The following is a 23,259-nucleotide window of genomic DNA, read 5'->3' on the forward strand; positions in this document are numbered from 1 at the left end:
AGTTGACTTGTGGACAATCACGGCATTTATTTTCTGTTGCAATTTTTTAAGGTGCACAGTAAAAGTGCCCCATTTTGTGAAAATGCGCCCCTAGTGGCCCTTCATAGTAGTAAAGTCCCTTTAATCACCCTTATAGTGTTACACAGTAAGGATGCCTCCTTAGTGCCTGTTTGCTTTCATAATGATTTCCCCTTAGTGAACCTCCACACAGTAGTGATGATCTCTTAGCACCCGCTACAGAGTAATAGCGACCCGCTTAGTCCTTACACACAATGTTGTTCACCCTGAAAGTATAACTAATGATAAGTCAGGAACTCAAACAACTGAACAAAGGCAGCAGCCAGTAGAAATATATTGGATCTTTGTGACTAAAAGCATCTGACAAATGAGATGGAGACTATGCAGTAAGAGTCTGGGTAAGAAGCAACAAATGGGAGCTCAGAAAACATTGTAAATGCAGAAGATCAGAAAAGAAAGATTTAGCATAAAGTGTTCTGTAGTTATAATATACATGCAAACTTCTATCTATCACACCTCAGCCTATCCTATTGGAGCGCCTAGTTTACTCCCGCCTTATCCATTACCTCTCCACTCACTCCCTCCTAGACCCTTCACAGTCCGGCTTCCGCCCCCTAAATTCGACTGAAACTGCACTCATCAAAGTGACCAATGACCTTCTGACAGCAAAACGTAACGGTGACTACTCTCTGCTCATTCTTCTTGACCTATCTGCAGCTTTTGACACTGTTGACCACCATCTCCTACTCTCTAGGCTCCAGTCACTAGGCATTAAGGACACTGCTCTCTCCTGGTTCTCTTCCTATCATTCTGACCGCTCCTTCAGTGTTTTGTTCTCTGGCTCCACGTCATCTCCTCTTCCTCTCGCTGTCAGGGTACCTCAGGGCTCAGTCCTTGGCCCCCTTCTCTTCTCTCTCTACACGACCCCAATTTGACAGACTATCAGCAGATTTGGCAATCAATACCATCTTTATGCTGATGACACACAACTATATATGTCTTTCACCGACTGTACCCCCGCTGTACTACAGAACGCCAGTGACTGTCTGTTCGCAGTCTCCATCATCATGTGGACTCTCTATCTGAAACTCAACCTCTCCAAAACTGAACTTCTTCTGCTCCTGCCGTCTACTAATCTCCCTAAATCTGACATTTCCCTCTCCGTGGGTGGCACTATAATAACACCCCAGCAGCAGGCGCGTTGTCTGGGTGTTATGTTTGACACCAATCTCTCCTTCACATCCCATATACAATCTCTTGCCCACTCTTGCCACTTACACCTAAAGAACATCTCTAGAATCTGCCCTTTTCTCACCATGGAAACAACAAAAACCCTCACTGTAGCATTGATCCACTCCCGTCTGGATTACTGCAACGCTCTATTAATTGGCCTCCCCGTTACTTGACTATCCCCTCTCCAGTCCATACTTAATGCAGCAGCCAGGGTCATCTCTCTGGCTAATCGGTACTCAGACGCATATGCTCTTCGCCAGTCCTTACATTGGCTGCCTATTCATTATAGGATGCAATTCAAAGTACTTGTTCTCACCCACAAAGCTCTCCACAGTGCAGCACCCCCTTACATCTCCTCCCTCATTTCTGTCTATCGACCTAACTGACTGCTGCGCTCTGCAAATGACTTTTGACTAACCACTGCACTAATCCGTACATCCCACTCCCGCCTCCAAGACTTCTCCCACGCTGCACCAATCCTCTGGAATGCTCTACCCCAAGAAATTAGGACTATCCACAATTTGCATAGTTTTAGGCGCTCCCTCAAAACACATTTGTTCAGAGCGGCCTATCACGTTCAATAATCAAAATCATTCTATGTGTAAGTGTGCACGAGTAGCCCATTTACTATCTCCATCCATCCCTCACTCCCTCAAGATGGCTGGACCATCACTGTAAATACATCACTGTAAATACACACCTGTACTTTGTATCTCCCCCACCTCATTGTAGATTGTAAGCTCTCATGAGCAGGGTCGTCTTATTTTGCTTAAATTATTGTATTGTTAACGTTGTTACTTATGACTTGTGTTTTGAAACTGTTAAACTGTAAAGCGCTGCAGAATATGTTGGCGCTATATAAATAAAGATTATTATTATTATTATTATTATTATTATTATTATTATTATTATCTTCATTGTACTGTCTGTGCACTTGTGGACATAGACAATGAGGGCCCCTGTGCAAGAACAATATATATGCTCCTTATAATGCACAATTTCACCTGCTTTAGAGGTAGAAATGAGCCTGTTACCTCTTGGACCCCTGCGCGGCCACACAGGTTGCACTAGTGATATCTCCACCCCTGAGTCTATGTCCTGAGGATAAAAGATACTGTTAAAAGTGATGCCAGATGGCCCATAAAGAGTGAAGGGTGTACCCCAGGATGATCGAGTCTGGCGGGCTCAGCTGAACAAGTAAAAAAGTTCAGTTCGGGTACCAGATAGTACCCGGACCTCATTCAGATGAATATGGGCTCGAACATCTGTTAACAGTGCGGCAAAAAGGACTGTGGAGTATGTAAACTAGTGACTCCGACTGACTCCTCAATTTCCCTGACTTCCAACTCCGGCTCCTTAGTCTACAGCACTGCATAACTACTGACCATGTACAACACAGATTCATCTAAACTAAAATTCTAGATCCTTAGATAACATTTACAGCACATCCTACACTGAACCCAAAGAATTATATATTTTAGGAGTCGGAACATTGTATAACGTCTCCAACTCCGACTCCACCAAAATGAACACTGACTACACGACTCCAACTACACAGACCTGGTGGCAAACACTGCCTCTGATTGGTGGAAAGATTACTATAGTCAGTCAGCAAGCTGCTGTTCATCTGATGGCTCAGAGGCGTCTGTTGATGAGAGAATACTACTCCCATCAGCCTACGCCCGCTGCCTCTAATAACAGCAAGACCAGGCGCCGCTGATGGCAGTATTCATCAGCTAGCATCTGCGCTATAAATATATACATTTTAAAAAATGACATGAGGTCTGTTACTTACACTTCTGACATCTTATACAACACCTTTCATCTGACAATTCAGTTTAGTGGAAAAATTCAGCCCAGTGGAAGAATATGGCTTCTATACCAAATGAGTGACATGTCACAGTGAGTTTAAAAGTTTTCATACAAGGTTGATTTCCCTGTGCATAGTATCTCATTTTTGATGGTTGAAGAAGATAAGGGATGGTGTGTGATGAAGAACCCTTCCCCTGGGTGGACCCAGGAAGAATAAAATTATGTTCCAAATCATCCCCAAAGCTGAAATGTATATCATCAGAAGATTATTCCCCTTAGAGTGACACAAGTCAGTTACCCAAGCCATTTGGAATTGTGTTCACAATTTGACTTATGTTTCTTGGAGCAGAAAATTACTTTTTAAAGAGGATTATATGGTATAGGACTTTCCTGCTTTTATCTCCCATTTGTTTTTATACATGCTTTTACACATTTAATGTATGTCTATTTTTCCTTCATCAAAAAGTTAAAATATTTCAGTCCTTCAATTCAAAAAGTGAAATTCATATTAGATTACAGCCAACTAAAACTCAAAAGTCATCTCAGTAAATTAGAATACTTTATAACACCAGTTTGATAAAATGATTTTAAAATCCAAAATTTTGGCCTACTGAAATGCTCCTTTGGCATCAATTACTGCATCTATATGGAGGCAACCAGCCTGTGGCACTGCTGTAGTGTTATGGAAGCCAAGGTTGCTTTGATAGCAGCCTTCAGCTTGTCTGAATTGTTGGGTCTGGTATCTCTCATCTTCCTCTTGATAATACCCCATAGATTCTCTATGGGGTTAAGGTCAGACGAGTTTGCACGCCAATCAAGCAAAGTGATACTGTTGTTTTTAAACCAGGAATTGGTACTTTTGGTAGTGTGTACAGGTTCCAATTCCTGCTGGAGAATGAAATTTCCATCCCCAAAAGGCTTGTCGGCAGAGGGAAGCATGAAGTGGTCTTAAATTTCCTGGTAGACGGCTGCTCTGACTTTGGTCTTGATAAAACACAGTGGACCTACACCAGCAGATGACATGGCTCCCGAAACCATCATTGAATGTGGATACTTCACACTAGGTCTTGGAAATCAAGGTCCCAGAGTCTGGAAGAAGAATGGAAAGACAGACAATACAAGCTGCTTGAGGTCTAGAGTGAAGTTTCCACAATCAGTGATGGTTTGGAGAGCCATGTCATCTGCTGGTGTAGGTCCACTGTGTTTTATCAAGACCAAAATCAGAGCAGCCATCTACCAGGAAATTTTAGAGCACTTCATGATTCCCTCTGCCGACAAGGTTTTTGGAGTTGGAAATTTCATTCTCCAGCAGGACTTGGCACCTGTCCACAATGCCAAAATAACCAATACCTGGTTTAAAAACAATAGTATCACTGTGATTTATTGGCTAGAAAACTCACCTAGCTTTGCTTTGTCTGCAAATATGATAAGGTTACCTTCTGTTCCCTTATCTAATTTATAAAAATGTTGAACAACTCTCAGGACAGAGCCTTGCAGTACTCCACTTGAAACACTCTTCCAATTTGAAATGTAACCATTTATCACCATTCTTTGAGAACGATCAGTGAGCCAATTATGAATCCACCTAACCGTAGCCTTGTCAATTCCATACTTGGAAAGTTTTTCAATTAGGATAGTATGAGACACTAAATCAAATGCTTTGCTGAGGTTTGGATACAGTTTTGCAATTTTTTAAAAAAGTGTGATTATTACTAGAGTTGAGCGACTTTTGGTTTTTTAGGGTCGCGTTTCGTTTCGTGAAACCCGACTTTTCCAAAAGTCGGGTCGAGCAAGATCGTCCGATTATAGGGAAAAGTCGGGGTCGTCCCGAAACACGAAACCCAATGTAAGTCAATGGGGAATAAAAGTCGGCAGTGAGAGGAGGACAGGAAACACACCTACAGTGCCCATTTGAATGCCAAAAGCATCAGTTCTTCTTACTTAAGCTTGTCAACCTTAATTAACTTCATAATACAAGTTACGCACTGAAAAATGGGGGTTATTTGGCTAAAGTTGTGGGGGGGGAGGGCTGGCTCCAGGTTTTCATGTGCCCTGGGCGAAAGAGCGCCCCTTTAACACATACCACAACTCATCATGCTCCGATACGGCAGAGAAATAGCGGTATAGTACAATGAAAAATACTTCACTTTTTACATCTCATGACGAGGCCCATCTATTTCTCCATACAGAATCATTGGTCCCATATAATGTTTGAAACAGTATATGATGAGCTCCACATAATGCTACAGTATATGTTGGTCCCCATGGATGAAGCTCCACTGTCTTATGGGCCCAAATAATGCTCCAAACATAATGGGCCCCATTTCTAATGCTCTAGTGTATAATGGGCCCTGTAAATGCTGCTCCAGTGTCTGATGTCCACCTTTGGAATGTTCCAGTGTATGGTGGGCCCCATCTATCATTCTCCAGAGTAACGTGCTCCCCAAAAATTGCTGTCCCAACATTGAAAACATATACAGTTCCATCTTACACGGTGACAAAGAGGAAGCTGCAGATGAAAGTGCAGGGACTACTATGAGGGACCCTGTGCCAGTGCCCGCGCCCAAGAGTCAGCCTACCCACCTGTCCAGGGCAACGGCACTCGCACGGTGTCGTGCGCTAGGTGGTGACCCCGGCCATGGGGGGGGAGGTAGCACAGTTAGGGAGTTTTATAAAGTGGCATATGTTGATGTTGGACATTCAGCTGATGCAAAAGGCGAAATAGGTCAAGTCCCAGGAAGAGGTGGACCAAAGCAAGCCATTTTTCTGTCACCCTATGTGTCATCAGGGGAAGGTGGGACAAAATCCTTGGAAACCCATGCATGGTTCATTTTAATGAAGGTTAGATCATCCACATTTTGGGTTGACAGACGGGTCCTTTTTTCTGTCAGGATTGATCCAGCTGCACTGAAGACTCTTTCCGATAGCACACTTGCAGCTGGGCAAGCGAGCTCCTGTAAGGCATATTGTGCCAATTCAGGCCAGGTGTCCAGTTTAGCGGCCCAATAGTCAAAGGGGAATGACCTGTGTGGGAGAACATCGATATGGGAGGAAAAGTAGTTTGTAACCATGGTTGACAACTGCTGTCTCCTGTCACTTTCCATCGATGCAGTATTACCAGTTGTGTGAGCGGTATTTGAAAAATCAGTCCACAACATTGTCATGAAACCCCTGTCTCCAACGCCACTTCTGCTGTGTGCACCACGAACACCTCTGCCAAGCTGCCCCCGGCCCGTACGGCTCGTGTGAGAACCATCACCGCTGCTGTGTGCTGGGAATGCCTCAAGCAACCGATTTACCAGAGTTGCTTGTTTATTAGCCAATATTAGGTCAAGGTTCTCCTGTGGCATGATGTTTTGTAATTTGCCTTTATAGCGTGGATCCAGGATGCTGGCCAACCAGTAGTCGTCATCGTTCATCATTTTGGCAATGCGGGGGTCCCTTTTTAGGATCCGCAAGGCATAATCTGACATGTGGGCCAATGTTCCCGGTGTCAATGATGCACTGCGAGTGCTGGGTGGAGGAGCACTTTCTGGCAAATCCACATCCCTCCAGTCACGCACAAACCCTGTACCAGACCTTGCCACGCCAACATTTTCACTTGCCCCACGAGATGCATCCTCCTCCCCTAAGTAATCATCCCCATCATCATCCTCCTCCTCCTCTTCTTCCTCCACCTCGTCCAGGAGAGGTCCCTGAGCAGACAATGGCTGAATGTCATCAAGGATTCCCTCCTCCTCTTCCTCCTCATCAACATTGGCTGCAGACGCCTGCTCCTTAAGGTGCGTCAAAGTTTGCATGAGCAGACGCATAAGTGGGATGCTCATGCTTAGGATGGCGTCGCCTGCGCTTACCAGCCGTTTGCATTCCTCAAAACACTGAAGGACATTACAGAGGTCTTTCAGCTTCGACCACTGCACACCTGTCAACTCCATGTCTGCTCTCAAAGTGCCTGGCCGTGTATCCTCCCACAAATGCATTATGGCCTGCCTCTGCTCGCACAGCCGCTCCACCATGTGCAGAGTGGAGTTCCACCTTGTTGCAATGTCGATAATGAGGCGGTGGTTGGGAAGGTGGAGCAATCACTGCAGCTTCTGCATACGAACGGAGTGTACAGGCGACCGGCGGATGTGCGCGCACAGTCTTCGCACCTTCTGGAGCAGGGCTGTTAACTCCGGATAATTTTTGAGGAAGCACTGCACCACCAGGTTCAAGGTGTGAGCCAAGCAAGGTATGTGGCTGAGTTTTGAAAGGGCTATGGCTGCCACAAAATTACGGCCGTTGTCACTAACTACCTTGCCTGCCTCAAGATGTACACTGCCCAGCCATGACTCAGTTTGTCGCTTCAAGTACTCGGCCAGCACCTCGGCGGTATGTCTGTCGCCCAAACACATCATCTGCAACACAGCCTGCTGACGCTTTCCACTAGCTGCTCGATAGGGGGACACATCGTGTGCAACAGTGGCAGCTGCAGATGGAGTGCTCGTACGACTGCGCTCTGTGGACGAGCTTTCGCTTCTGGAGGAGGAGGAGGAGGGTGGAACGCCTACAGCCAACTGTTTCCTATACCGTGGGCTAGGCAGCACTGTCCCACCACCGCTGTCCCCTGTGGACCCTGCATCCACCACATTAAACCAGTGCGCAGTGATGGACACATAACGGCCCTGGCCATGCCGACTGGACCATGCATCAGTTGTAAGGTGCACCTTTCTGCTCACTGACTGCTTGAGTGCATGGACAATGCGGTCTTTCACATGATGGTGGAGGGCTGGGATGGCTTTGCGAGAGAAGAAGTGGCGATTGGGTAGGTCATAGCGTGGTACTGCATAGGCCATGAGTTCGCGGAAAGCTGTGCTTTCCACCAACCGAAAGGGCATCATCTCAAACGAGATTAGTTTGGCAATGTGGGCGTTCAAACCCAGTGTATGCGGATGAGAGACTGAGTACTTTCTTGACCTACTCATAGTGTCTGGGAGGGTGAGCTGGACTTGAGAGCTGCATATGGTGGAAGTAGCGGTGGACAGGGCGGACTGAGAGAGGGTTGATGATGGTGATGGAGTTGGTGTTCTTTCTGATGGCCTAGAATCAGTCTTTCGTTGATATAACAGTGGGATTCCCTGACTGCTGTGGCCTTGCAACGACACCTCAACATTTGCTGCTGTGCTAACCGGTGGGCTTACAGTGGGGGAAACAATGTAGCGTTGATGACTACCTTCGTTGTGATCAGTTGCACATGTGGCACTTGAGGTTTGGTGTTGTGTCCACGCTTGCAAGTGCATGCTGGTTAAATGTCTAAGCATGCAACTGGTATTCAAATTTTTCAGATTTTTCCCTCGGCTAAAGGTCTTTGCGCACTTCTTACAGATAACCTTGGCCTGATCATGAGGATTTTGTTCAAAAAAGTGCCACACTGCACTCTTCCTACTTTGGCAGACATTTTGCGGCCTAGCACGCTGTGATCTTTTGACCCTCTGGACAAGCTGTCCAGCAACTCTTTTGATGTTTGGAACCTGTCTTTGGAGTGCTCCGGGCCTGCCAGATAACAGCTGTTGCGATGTCGATATCTGCTGTGGATGATCCTCATCTGAGCTATTGGAAGCAGCACCCTCTTCCCCCAATGGATGCCAATCTGGGTCAACAACTGGGTCATCCATCACCTCCTCTTCTATGTCATGTGCACCTTCCTCTGTGTCACCGTGTATGGTGGTATAGTGTGCGGGAAGGGGCACCTGAGTCTCATCAGGGTCAGTATCTAGCTCTGTATACTGCGAGGACAATGTAGTGCTCTGAGTGAATGTACCAGCAGAATCATCCATCAGCGGCTGTGCATCAGTGCAATCCATGTCAGATTCATCTTGGCCTGGGTAATTCACCATTTGACTTGATAATCCAGGCATAGTATGTGAAAACAGCTCCATGGAGTAATGAGTAGTATGGCCTGCGTCATCCTTCAATCTTGGTTGGGGTGAAGGACACAAGGAAAGGTGTGGTTCATGAACATGAGCCTCCAATGACGACTCAGTGCTTTTACTTTTTACAACTGAAGAAGAGGAGGCGATAGAGCTGGAGGCTGAGTCAGCAATGTAAGACAAAACTTTTTCCTGATGCTCTGGCTTTAAAAGCGGTTTGCCAACTCCTAGAAAACTAAGCGTTCGAGGCCTTATGTAGCCAGATGATGACGCAGGCTCAACACCTCCTGCATTCGGTCCTATTTTGCTCTTGCCACTACCATCAGATCCACCACCAACATCATCATTACCAGCTGCCAACCCCCGCCCAATTCCACGGCCTCTTCCACCAGACTTCCTCATTTTTGGTATAAATGTAGACAAAATCCAACAAACTATATAGTATGTAAAACAAGGTACAAGGTGTCTATAGGACAGGGGAGATTTTGAATTTCTGCACACACTTTTGGACACTGGACACTTTTGGATTGTGTGAGGCCCAATGAATATCTGAGCGCTATGTGACAGGCTCGATGGCACAGCTGTGACCTAAGTGACTAGAGGATAAGTGAGATTTTGAATCTCTGCACACACTTTTGGACACTGGACAGTTTTGGATTGTGTGAGGCCCAATGAATATCTGAGCGCTATGTGACAGGCTCGATGGCACAGCTGTGACCTAAGTGACTAGAGGATAAGTGAGATTTTGAATCTCTGCACACACTTTTGGACACTGGACACTTTTGGATTGTGTGAGGCCCAATGAATATCTGAGCACTATGTGACAGGCTCGATGGCACAGCTGTGACCTAAGTGACTAGAGGATAAGTGAGATTTTGAATCTCTGCACACACTTTTGGACACTGGACACTTTTGGATTGTGTGAGGCCCAATGAATATCTGAGCGCTATGTGACAGGTTCGATGGCACAGCTGTGACCTAAGTGACTAGAGGATAAGTGAGATTTTGAATCTCTGCACACACTTTTGGACACTGGACACTTTTGGATTGTGTGAGGCCCAATGAATATCTGAGCGCTATGTGACAGGCTCGATGGCACAGCTGTGACCTAAGTGACTAGAGGATAAGTGAGATTTTGAATCTCTGCACACACTTTTGGACACTGGACACTTTTGGATTGTGTGAGGCCCAATGAATATCTGAGCGCTATGTGACAGGCTCGATGGCACAGCTGTGACCTAAGTGACTAGAGGATAAGTGAGATTTTGAATCTCTGCACACACTTTTGGACACTGGACACTTTTGGATTGTGTGAGGCCCAATGAATATCTGAGCGCTATGTGACAGGCTCGATGGCACAGCTGTGACCTAAGTGACTAGAGGATAAGTGAGATTTTGAATCTCTGCACACACTTTTGGACACTGGACACTTTTGGATTGTGTGAGGCCCACTGATATCTGAGCGCTATGTGACAGGCTCGATGGCACAGCTGTGACCTAAGTGACTAGAGGATAAGAGAGATTGGATTGCTTTTAAAAAAGCAGTTTGCGGAGCAGTGGGTAAACAGCAATGCCAGCCTGTCAGGAAGCCTTAAAAGTCAGCCCAACAACCAACACCACTGATACACCACAATATAGCCTCCCCTTGCACTGCACACACAGTGACTGGTGTGTTGTGCAGGCCAAATTGCTATCAGCAGCAGAAGCAGTTTTTTTTTCTTCTCAGCAGGACAAAAAAAAAAATTGGGATTGCTTTTAAAAAAGCAGTTTGAGGCCCAATGAATATCTGAGCGCTATGTGACAGGCTCGATGGCACAGCTGTGACCTAAGTGACTAGAGGATAAGGGAGATTGGATTGCTTTTAAAAAAGCAGTTTGCGGAGCAGTGGGTAAACAGCAATGCCAGCCTGTCAGGAAGCCTTAGAAGGCAGCCCAACAACCAACACCACTGATACACCACTATATAGCCTCCCCTTGCACTGCACACACAGTGACTGGTGTGTTGTGCAGGCCAAATCGCTAGCAGCAGAAGCAGTTTTCTGGTCTTCTTCCCTGCCTAACGGTCTCCCTACAGAATCAGCAGCAACCTCTCCCTATACTGAGATCGGCAGAAGTAAGATGGCGGTCGGCGTGCACGCCCTTTTATACCCCCTGTGACGCCCACCAAAGCAAGCCAATCACTTGCATGCCCTTCTGAAAGATGGTGGTGACCCGTGCCTATGTCATCACGTTGCCCACAGTGTCCGTGGATCCTGATTGGCTGAAAAAGAGCGCAAAACAAACTTTTGAAACGCGACTTTGGCGCGTAAGTCGCCGACCTAGTGGCCGACCTCATCCTAGGGTCGGGTTTCGTTTCATGAAACCCGACTTTGCCAAAAGTCGGCGACTTTTGAATTTTTTCGACCCGTTTCGCTCAACTCTAATTATTACTTATGTTTGGTTGTTGTGATGCCATTTTCCTGGTGATGAACTGTAGGTGCATGAAGTTATCATCATGCAAACCTTAATTTTAACCAATATAAAGTATGGTCAATTAATTAAAGAAAACTGACAGCCAAAAGTTTTCCATATACTATTTTATACTGAGATGAAAGGCTTCTTGACTGGAACTCATGCATTCATCCACACTGATCTTAGCCATCGCACCACAGTTTGGTGACTCTCTTTGATCCCCATATTCTTCGTTCATTTTGTGAAAAATCTGTACGGCAATTTTATGAACATCAGACATCAACTTTGGAGAAAGTTTTCCGTGGTCATCCACTTCTAGGTTTTGTCAGCAGTTCTATAACCTTCTTTTTCTTTCTTTATTATACATGACACTTGACTTGACTTGGCAGTGAGTACATTGTGTGCATGTCATTGGAACTTACTGCCCTTTTGGTAAGTGGTGGCAGCACTAAGCGTCTTGAGCATGAGGACGAGTTGGTGGTATATGATGTATTCAATATGTAGCATGAGTGGAGGGCAAGTATGAGCAGGAGTGGTAAAGTGACATGGACACCTTATAGTCATACCGCACCATAGAGACAGAGAAAGGGCCCTGACCAGGACAGGGACCAACTAGGTCTATGCCATTCTCTCAAAAAGGTCTGTTTAGAAGCATTATGTGGTACCTGTATGGAGTGTATGGTATGATATATTCACCCTGTACATAATCAAAAGCCTATAGAGGTAGAATTACCCCATGAACTAAAAGGGAAGTCCTAATATGGCTTTATACGAAACAGAATCATAGTAATCCTATGGCCATTAGGCCTAACATGCATCTTAATTAAGTCAAGTCATCAATACCCATAGTATAGATGATAGGTCTTTGTCAGCTGTGGTCCCACTGCTATAATTGACTGTCTGTATCAGTCCCACAGACAATGAATAGAGATGCAGAACACATGAGCAAACTTTCAAAAGGTTGACATAGGAACCAGACTTCGATGATCGATGGAAGTCCCAAAAGTGAGATTCCCAACACTTAGATACTTTGATCCCTTCATGACATGCGCCGTACTAGTACGGCGCATGTCGTGTTTTCCCCCTTTAATGTGGGCTTCAGCGGTGAGCCCACATCTTTCCTGGCACATGTCAGCTGTTTTTAACAGCTGACATGTGCCCGGAACAGCCCTTTTTCAATATGACAATGCCAGCCTGAAAGTAGCTTGTGCAACTTTGTCATTGGTCGGCAATTACAAATGCAGCTACTAGTAGAGAATCCTGATGATTTGCTGTCCAAATGGATTCATGATGGTGTGTTATTCCTTAGAAACCATTAATATTCTCATTGATAGCATGCTTCAGCGTGTAAGTGCATGAAAATATTGTTTCCATATTGTTATAATTTGCATATTAATAACATGTCTATCGATCCTGTGATTTCCATAATACTACAATGTTTCCTTCTTGGTGTTGCAATTTTAATGTTGAGGAGTTTATGCTTCAGATATGATTTACCTGTGTTTACTATACTGTATATTCCCAAACAGCTCAAGATAAACTATTATTCTGTCATTATAAATGCAACTTTCACATCAGAGCATATCTTAATAAAGGATGAGTCCACAATTACAAGTGTCTACAGTTGAGCAAAAAGATTCACAGGACCATAGTACATTGGCAAGGTCAATAGTTCATGACTGCAAGACCTTGTGAACCTCTTTCCATCCTGCATCCCTTGTGCCTCTTTTGATTACAAGGACCAGTGTGACATCATAGATTATGTTGCACCTAGCTCACTAACCAGAAGTAGATCTGAGGATGTTGATATGTAGAATGAGGTTTGCAGAACTGCTGGACCAGGGCACTGCAAATCTTTTTACTGAACTCTGCAAGTGACACATTTTTGCAGATTTTCTGGGCAGATTCTGCAATGAAACAAAGTAAATTCTAGTGCTTGGGACATTCACAAAAAACCCATTTACATAAAATGAGAAAATCTCCTTGCAGATTTGTGAGTATAAGGAAAATTTTCAATCAATGTGTTAGAAGTAGAGCTGAATTGATGTCTTGGCAATTTGCTATCAGACTACACTCAATCATGGATTCCTGTAACTAACATAATCTTTAGTTAATTTTGGGAAAACGAAGCTTTAAATCCTAAAATGCCATATGGCATCTCAATCACATTGAATGCACAGTGAATCTTGTATTCACTGATTTCCTTACTTACTCGAACATTATAGTTGTTTTTTGGGGGGGAATTTACCATTAGAAGAAGATATGGCAATGGAAATCTCATGCACACGGATGAGTCATGTACAAGGAACCTATAAGGGGAAGTTCAGTTACCCTGACAATGTGTAAGGCTATATTATGGAAGGTTTCCGTAATGCTACTCCAAATACTGTGAGTCATTTTTTTTAGATGCTACATATTCTGCAAGACCACATAGCACTGAGACATGTGGTTATCGCAGATCCATGCGATTCATGTAACACTGTACATGGATCAAAATCTAGAGTAGGAAAATAGAATTCCAAAATGTTAAGATTTATTTTGTTCAGTGTATATCTACACAATTTGCTTCATGAAGTCTTAAAATAAAATTGTTACGTCCTAAAAACTCAATACCCAAGAATTATACAGTATTTAATGTCTTTTGTAATGCATGTCCTTTTATATACCATGGGATAGATAATTGTCCAGCCAGAAATAGTCTTACATTATCTCATTTATCGTTATGTGATGTTCGCCTTCACTCTGTGTGGCCTGCTGACTATTACAAATGTGTCTGTCCTCAATGACACAGAGGACTGAAACTGTATTTTCGATACAGATCAACAAAGAACAACCATTAACTAGCTTGAGATAAAGAGATGGAGTCTGTGTACAAGATTAAGACCAGCAATAGAAGCAAAACTTCATGCTGGGTTTCTGTGTTCAGAATTTATCAGTTTAATAGCAGCAGTATCAGAACTATTAACACTGAGTCATGAGATTTCACAAGGGATGGCGTTCATTGTCAGTAGCCTGCTAATTCCCTAAGTGTTACATCCAATAGTTTTTTGGCAATAACATTGAGAGTCCACTAATATTTATATGTATTCTAAATGTTAGGGCTGGCGGAACGCACCAAATAATATGAAGATGGTAATAAGGTGTGTTCGCAGCCTGGGTCCACCGTGCAGAGATTTTAACTGCTGCTCGGTAATTGCGGACACAAAAAGGTGGTATCGCACTGGACACACGTGGGATAAACGCCACCCAGTGTGTAGTAGCGACGGGCTCTGTTGCTTCACAGAGCCACGGAACTGCATAACACAGATGCCATACCCTGTTGACTGTAACAGGGCACAGCTGAGTCAGCGGTCGTGTATGGTCACAAGACTGCCCCAAGGACATAGGGTAAGAGCCTCTCTAGACCCACTAAGCGCGCGATGTCACACCTGTGAACACCACTAACAGACGCTGGCTACTGTGAAGTGCAGACAAAGTACACAGTGGCGTACAGGCAAGCCACTACTAGGCGCTGAAGCTAGGCCATGACTCTGCTTCCTACCTAGGCACTAACTGGCAAGGCTGATCAACACATGCATACCAAGGGTAGGGGTTTCATAATGAGTCATTCACCAGAGACATTTATGCGTGCATACAACACTCCACATGGTCTATACTGGCGCATGGCCGTGTGGCCGTGCGATCCTTTTATAACCACAGCCTTCTAGGACCTTGCTGATGGCCCAATCTTAGCTGCTTGAGGACCTGAGCATGTGACCTCCGACCACCAATGAGCGGTCATCTCACGGGCATGCTCAGATGGAGAAAAGCAAGACAGTCCCAGGAGATTCTGCTCACCGCTGACTAATGCTGAATGCTATAGCTGAACCTGGGGCAACAGCAGCAACCAGACGCATAGCATTAGCCTGAGCAAGATTCTGGGACCAATGTCTCTGCTGAGCAGGAACCTCTGTTGCTGAAGAAGAATGGGAGACCACAGAGGACATGGCTTCAGATTCCCCCTGTGCAGTGGCAGGAACTCGACGCCTAACACTATATATATGTATACTGCTCAAAGAAATAAAGGGAACACAAACAGCCTGTTGCAAATGGAATAGTGTTTCTTTTTTTTTAGCAGTATATATATATATATATATGCCACTTCTCAATGTTGTCATTACAACAGCACAAGGGAATGTGTATATATGCTAAATGTTATTTATTTACTATTTTGTGTGTTATAACAATCTGATGTAAGAGCATAAAAATTTAAAGATTGAAAATTCTGAATTTTTTTGTCAAACTTTCAGTATTTTCATAAATATACGCAAATCATATTGACCAAAATTTACCACTATCATGAAGTACTATATGTCAAGAGAAAACATTCTCAGAACTAAAGGGATCCTTCCTTGAAGATTTCCCTAGTTATTACCACAAGTGTCAATGGTCAGATTTCAAAAATTTGGTCTGGTCATTAAGGTCAAAATTGGCTTGGTCGCTAAGGATAGAAAAGATCCTATTTATCTACTATATAATTGTCTAATTCTGTCTGTCTGTCTGCCTGTCTGTAATGGAAATCCCACCTCGCTGATTGGTCTCGGCAGTTAGGCTGCGACCAATCAGCAACAGTTGCTTAGTCGTCGTGGCAACACGGCCGCATTGCTTATTGTACAGGCACTTTACAGACATTAAAGGCATCACTGCTGCATTGCTCATAACACAGGCACAGTCCTGTACATATTCTGGAGTACAATACATTAGGTAATAAGGTAACAGTAGAACAGTTACTGCAGCTCTGGGTGTAACTTGTGTACAATACATTAGGTGACAGCAGAAAAGTGAATGCAGCTCTGGGTGTAACTGGAGTACAATACATTAGGTAAGATCTGAACAGTGACTGCAGCTCTGGCTGTAACAGGAGTATAATACATTAGGTAAGAGCACAACAGTGACTGCAGCTCTGGGTGTAACTGGACTGCAATACATTAGGTAAAAGCAGAACAGTGACTGCAGCTCTGGGAGTAAATGGAGTACACTACATTAGATAACAGCAGAACAGTGACTGCAGATCTGGGTGTAACTGGAGTACACTACATTAGGTAACAGCAGAACAGTGACTGCAACTCTGGGTGTAACAGGAGTACATTAGTTAACAGCAGAACAGTGACTGCAGATCTGGGTGTAACTGGAGTACAATACTTTAGGTAACAGCAGAACAGTGACTGCAGCTCTGGGTGTAACTGGACTACAAGCATGGTGAGAGGAGAGAAAGAGTCCGGGGCCGTCGGGAGGTGAGTATATCACTATTTTTTATTTTAACAGAGACTCTAGAATACCCGATGCAATAGAATCGGGCCACCATCTAGTCTTTAATATGCTTCTTCAGGTCTCAATTTTTGCACACAGTAAGCCACATTATTTAGCCTGTCAAATTATAACACTTGTTTAATGTATATAATGTATACTTTGCATGGCAAATATACAGTAGTACCATAATTAAAAGGCTTCTTTAAGATTTAAAAAAAATGGCTGCTTTCTTCCAGAAAGTGCCATTGGCTGTATTTGGTATTTCAACTCAGCTCCACTGCACTGAAGCTAGGTAACTATACAACCTGTCGAAAATGATGGCACTGTTTTTAAACCATATTGTTCTAACCTTGTGCAATTATTTTAAATGCACTGGAATCCTCATTCGTTTGAAGCCAATGCTGTGTTATAACCATGCTCCCATTCACTACACCATATACTATTCTTATAGTGACATATGAATGCAATAAAGTCTTATTGATAAAGGGAAAATAATGAGTATGTGCTGTCATAGACCACTGAGACTTAAGTGAATGAGTGTGCTTGTGATTATGGTGATGATGTGGTCATTTATCAATGCCACCTAATTCTGGCGCTAAATGCCTCCTGACATGCTCGGAATTGTGCAGTAATAGAGCAAGATACCAAAATAATTTTTCATTTTCTCTGCTGTATATTAATCATTGTCAGCAGATATGTAGATGTTCCTAAATTACATACTGTTTTTTCTTAGTATTTTTTAAGCAGAATTATAAGAATTGATAAGAGAAACACTCCTGTGCACTAATGCAAAATTTACAGTAGTTCCACTAGAGATGAGCAGACCTGACAACATTTGAATTCAACAATTTGCAAGGATTTTTCTAGGAAATTCAAGTTTGAGCAAAGATAAATGTATCTTACTATTCTTTTAGGTCTCTCCAGACCCCAGAGCATAAAAAGCATAAGATAGAGAAAATAAAGAAAAAATTCTTATACTTAGCTCATGTCCAATTTTCACTGTCCTCACTCCCATCCTTTGAGCCTCTTGATGCTTAGCTGGGGCATCTGGCTCTGCCAAGGCTTTGACCTTGAGCGTGCATGCGTAGAAGCATCTTTGGCCTCATCAGAGCCTAGCTTTAAGATTCAGCATTGGAGATACAGTGACCGGACAGGGAGTGTTGTAGAAAGATGGGGTCATAGAGGAGATTGGTAAGGTAAGTATAAGTATTTTTTTAGCCTTTCGATGGCCCTTTACAGATTAACAAAATGGTGGCCAGTCAGTTGCCACGTTGCTAAATCTGTGTAGAGGCGGATTACAAAAAAATTTATATTTTGGCAATTGCAGATTGTTGTGGAATTTTAGATTAATTAAATTCCACTTAAATATATTGGCTCACCTCTAAGCTGCAACTTGGTGTCGTTTATAATACTTGCACCATTTATGTTGGTCCTAAGACTGAATGGCAATCATGTACTTTGCATATAATATAAAACATATAGACTCATGCTTACCCGTGCTTGTGCTGATATTTTCAGTACCAACAGTCTGACCAATCAAATGGTATTGATTTAGACGAGAGCCATCTTCTGCCACTACCACAGATTTGTGGGTCACATTGGTCCATTCATACCTCAATTCAGAGTTAGGATATGCATCTTTAAGAAAAGAATATTTATGAAAAAAATGTATTATGCTTATAATTTTTATTTTTATTTAAAGCAGATTTATCACTAGATTTCATAATACAACCTGTATACATAATTAAAAAGATCTCGGCCTCAAGGACAACAATCTCTCCTGGTTCTCCTATCTCTCTGACTGCTCCTTCACTGTAACTTTTGCTGGCTCCTCCACCTATCATCTTCCCCTTACTGTTGGAGTTTCTCAAGGATCGATTCAAGGACCCCTACTCTTCTCTTTACATACTGCCCCACTGGACAAACAATCAGCAGATTTGGTTTCCAGTACCATCTCTATGCTGATGACACCAAATTATACACTTCTTCTCCTGATGTAACACCTGCCTTTTTAGAAAACACCAGCAATTGTCTTACCACTGTCTCTAACATAATGTCCTCCTTCTATCTGAAATGGAACCTGTCAAAAACTGAACTCCTTGTTTTCCTCCCTCTACTAACCTACCTATGCCCGATATTGCCATTTCCGTGTGTGGTTCTAACATTACTCCCCAACATGTCCGCTGTCTTGGGGACATACTTGATTCCGAGCTTTCATGCACCCCCCACATCCGATCACTGGCTTGCTCTTGTTATCTGTACCTCAAAAACATTTCTAGAATTCGACCCTTTCTTACTTTCGACTCTGCAAAAACTCTTACTGTTTCTCTTATTCATTCCCGTCGGGACTATTGTAACTCTCTACTAATCAGTCTCCCTCTTACCAAACTTTCCCTTCTCCAATCTGTCTTGAATGCTTCAGCAAGGATCATATTCCTCACCAATTGTTATACTGATACCTCTACCTTCTGCCAGTCACTACACTGGTTACCCATCCACTCTAGAATCAGTACAAACTTATTACCCTCATCCACAAAGCATTCCATGGTTCAGCATCACCCTAACATCTCCTCCCTCGCCTCAGCCTACCACCCTACCCGTACCCTCCATTCTGCTAATGACCTGAGGATAACATCCTCAATATTCAGAACCTCCCACTCCCGTCTCCAAGACTTTTCATTAGCTGTGCCAATTCTTTGGAATGTGCTACCCAGGTTAATATGATTAATCCCCAATCCCCACAGTTTTAAGCATGCCCTAAAAACGCATTTGTTCAGACTGGCCTAACACCTCAACGCGTTAACCCAACTATCCCTTTGCTGCCCATTCAAAATTTTTTACCATAACCAGGTTCCTCACATCATGTTCTCACATGCTTTATGCATTTAATGGCCCTCTGTGTCTGTACTGTTACATATTTAGGCTGATAACCGGTTCATGCAGCATTACATGAACACCTGATATTTACACTATGGCTGGTCTGAACAACGAAAGCAATTGTTAGGCCCGTTTCACATTTCAGTTGTTTGATGTCAGTCAAAATCCGCCCTTTTTTAAAAAAAAGCGGATCTGCCTTTTTTCCATAGACATGCATTAGCGGCGGATTTTGAATGATGGTCATCCGCTGCATCCGTTTTCTGATGGATCCGTCATAATTTTGGCATCCGCTGTCTGGAGTGGATGGACAATGAAACCTTTTTTGTCTGCTTTAAAATAGCGGATAGCAACGGATCCGCCATTTGTTATAATGGACGCCTATGGGCGACGGATCCATTGCAAACCGTTAATTGACGGAATCCGCCAACGGATTCCGCTTTTTTAAACTGAACATGCCTGGAAGATGAAATTTAACCCCAAAACCCGCTCTGTCAGCAAAAGTCTCTCTCTCTATCTCCAGACAAATGTCATGCACTTAGCGGCTGCAGCGGATCCGTCCAAGAAACAGATTCGGTGGCATCCGTTTGTTGCAAACTGGAAATGGATGCGTTTTTTCACACTTTGGCGGTTTGCAACTGACGTCAAACAACTGAAGTGTGAAACAGGCCTTACTATCCACCTTTCATGTCTCCACTTTTTCCTCATAGTTTGTAAGCTTGCAAGCAGGGCCTTCATTCCTCTTTGCATCTGTTTTGATCTATGTGTTTATTGTTATGCTGTAATGTCTATTGTCTATACAAGTCCCCTCAAAAATGTAAAGTCCTGCGGAATATGTTGGTGCTATAGAAATAAAATTATTATTATTATTATTAAGTTCTCAAAGACTTGATGGGGCTAGTGTAATTACTTTGAAAATTCATGTCAGAATGGCTATATAATGCTAACATTAAACTTAGTTGTAAAAAGATACAAAGTGCATTAGGATCTCATCTGGATACTAGGGTTAGGAGTTTATTGAAAACTGCTCACCTGTAGGGGTTGTGTCTGACACAACCACTATCATAGCATAGTTGTCAGCCGCTGTAACATCCACAGATTTGTATACAATAGAGAAAGCCAGTGCCAGTGGACTTCAAGTGAGCTGCTGGTTCAAGAACTGATCATAAAACAAATTACTTGAAGGTTGTTTACTTGTCAACGTATTTCAGATTCAAATCTGACTCTTTCCTCAGGACTACCACATGTAAAAGTGACTTTCACATGTAGTGTCCTGAGGAAGGAGTTGGATTTGACTCTGAAACACTTTGACAAATAAACCTGTTGCCTCGACTTAACTGCGCGATTCCCATGCCCCTGTTCTTCCACGGCAGGGGTGCAGACTCGCTGACCCAGCACTCAGCTCATGCTTCCTCCTGCTGATGTGGCCTCCCAGACTCTGGGCATTTCTTGCAGATCCCCAGGCACTGTACTTAGGTCAAGAGCGCCCACTTCCAGTCTCTTAAAGAGACACTGTCCTAAAGTGTCCCCAGCCAATGAGAGAGCAGTCGCAGCCCTGACTTTCTCTTGATGTTCAATATGTCAGAAGGTGGAGACAGTTTCATTACAACCACATAAGGGAACACAAGTGCTGACTCCACTGGAATGACGCAGGCATGAGGTGAGTATAAGCTTTATTATTCTATTGGCGCCAAACATTCAGGTCAAGAAAGAGTTGTCCTAGCAGTGGACAACCCCTTTAATTAACTGTCTATATAAAACTATTGATATAATCTTCTTTTCAAAACTTTACTTTTTAGCCATGACATTAACAATCAAGGCTTACAGGAACTGTACATTTAGCATCACTCTTGAACTGTGTCCTTAAAACAAGAAAAATGTCCAAAGGTCACTTTATAGTCAATACTATGTGGACACAATAATATAATCTGGTTTCTCATTTTAAACCAAATTATGGGATTCCACATTATATGTGGAAAATCCAGATAGTTTTGTTAGCACATCTTAAAATATACATAATAAAGTTTCAATGCCATTTTAGAATAAATGATAATTTTTCAAAATGGATTCTTTTGTATGGATCAACCTGATTATGACACCTTTTCATGTGCAGGTAGTGAAGATGAGAAAGAGATCTTACATACTTGCTATGTAACAGCCACCAAATGTTGCAGTACGCAATTAACTTAATTGCCAAATCCAATCACTGAGATTAACTCTGTAATTAGTAGAATCTTATCCAGTAAACATGGAAAGAAATGGACAGACATTTACCAAATATATAAATGTTAAGAAATACATCCTTATTTAAAAAAAAAATAAAAATAATTTTAAACTGAAATCTATATGCTGCAAAATTACAGATAATTCTATGATACTTATCAGTTTATATTGCTTTTAGGAACAGATGTGTACTTATAATAGTTCTACTGCCTAATGAAACTATACTGTACACTTCTTAAAGATTGCAAACGAAAAGACATAATGTAGGCCAGCCTTCAGCAACAATGATGCCTCGTTATCATACTAGAAGTCCTCATGCTTGAAGTATTCCAAATGCTCTTTTTACATGCTCTTAGGCCATGTGCACACGATGCAGATTTCCAGCGGATCCGCAGCGGATTTTACCGTGCAGAAACCCTGCATATCTGCATTGTGATGTACAGTAGCATGTTAATCAATTGTAGAAAAAAAAACGCTGTGCAGACGCTGCAGATTTTTCCACGCGGTTTTCATGTGGTTCAAAATATGCAGCATGTGTGACTTCTTTTGTGCAGTTTTCCACCTGCTCCTTTCTCCAAATCTGCCGGGGCCTCCCCGCAGCCTCAGTGACATCAGCGGGAGTCCCCCGGATGATCTGTGAATGAACTAATGACCGGGGGAAAAAAGTCAGAAACTTTCCCACGGTAATTAGATCATCTACAGGCAGCCATTGAGGCTGCGCAGAGCTGAATCAATTCATTTAGTAGTTTACAGTGGGGCTGGTCGAATTAGCACCGGTCCTCATTGTAAACTATTTAACCCCTTCTGATGGATTGCAGCGTGGGACATGACTGAACGGCGGAGAGGTAAGGATATTGGTGATTTTTTATGGTTTTTTTTTGCAGGTCATGGTTTTTGGGATTACCAGACTAATAAAAATTTGTCAAAAACTTGGGGTGTTTATTTCATTAAATGACTTTTTAATTACTGTCTGTGTGTGGTTTTTAACCCTTTCTTAGTATAGGGTTAATAATGGATTGGTGTCTTATTGACACCTCTCCATTATTAATCGGCTTAATGTCACCTTACAATCGAATGGTTACATTAACCCTTTGTTATATTAACCCATTCACCACCGCTACAGGGCAATGGGAATAGAGAGGATAAGTGCCAGAATTGGTGCAACTTATAGATGCGCCATTTCTGGGGTGTCTGGGGGCAGATTTTTGTAGCGGGGGGCCAAAAACAATGGTCCTTTTCATGGCTATTAAAATCTGCCCTCACTCACTTGCTTAACCTCTCTGGTTGACAAATTACAGCGGAAGCCCACGCATTTTTTTACAACGAATTAACCCTTTAAAATAACAATTGCACCTCCCAAATTTTGCACACAAACTCTCATCTAATTATTAGTCAGAGACATATAAAAAAACATGAAATGAAATTGTTTACTGAATGTAAACCATGTGTCA

General features: G+C 43.0%; 1 protein-coding gene across 2 annotated transcripts in view; it reads right to left on the bottom strand.

The window, feature by feature from the left end:
- Positions 1-23,259, bottom strand: part of GABRA5 (gamma-aminobutyric acid type A receptor subunit alpha5) — a 377,180-nt gene that overhangs the window by 111,443 nt on the left and 242,478 nt on the right. For both annotated transcript variants that reach the window (XM_073541489.1, XM_073541490.1), the window contains exon 7: positions 18,206-18,349. In XM_073541489.1, coding sequence (XP_073397590.1) covers positions 18,206-18,349 — 144 coding nt within the window. The remainder of the gene's footprint in view (positions 1-18,205; positions 18,350-23,259) is intronic.

Source organism: Dendrobates tinctorius, unplaced genomic scaffold (genome assembly GCF_039654945.1).
Source record: "Dendrobates tinctorius isolate UK_male_01 unplaced genomic scaffold, ASM3965494v1 ptg000121l, whole genome shotgun sequence".
NCBI lineage: Eukaryota > Metazoa > Chordata > Amphibia > Anura > Dendrobatidae > Dendrobates > Dendrobates tinctorius.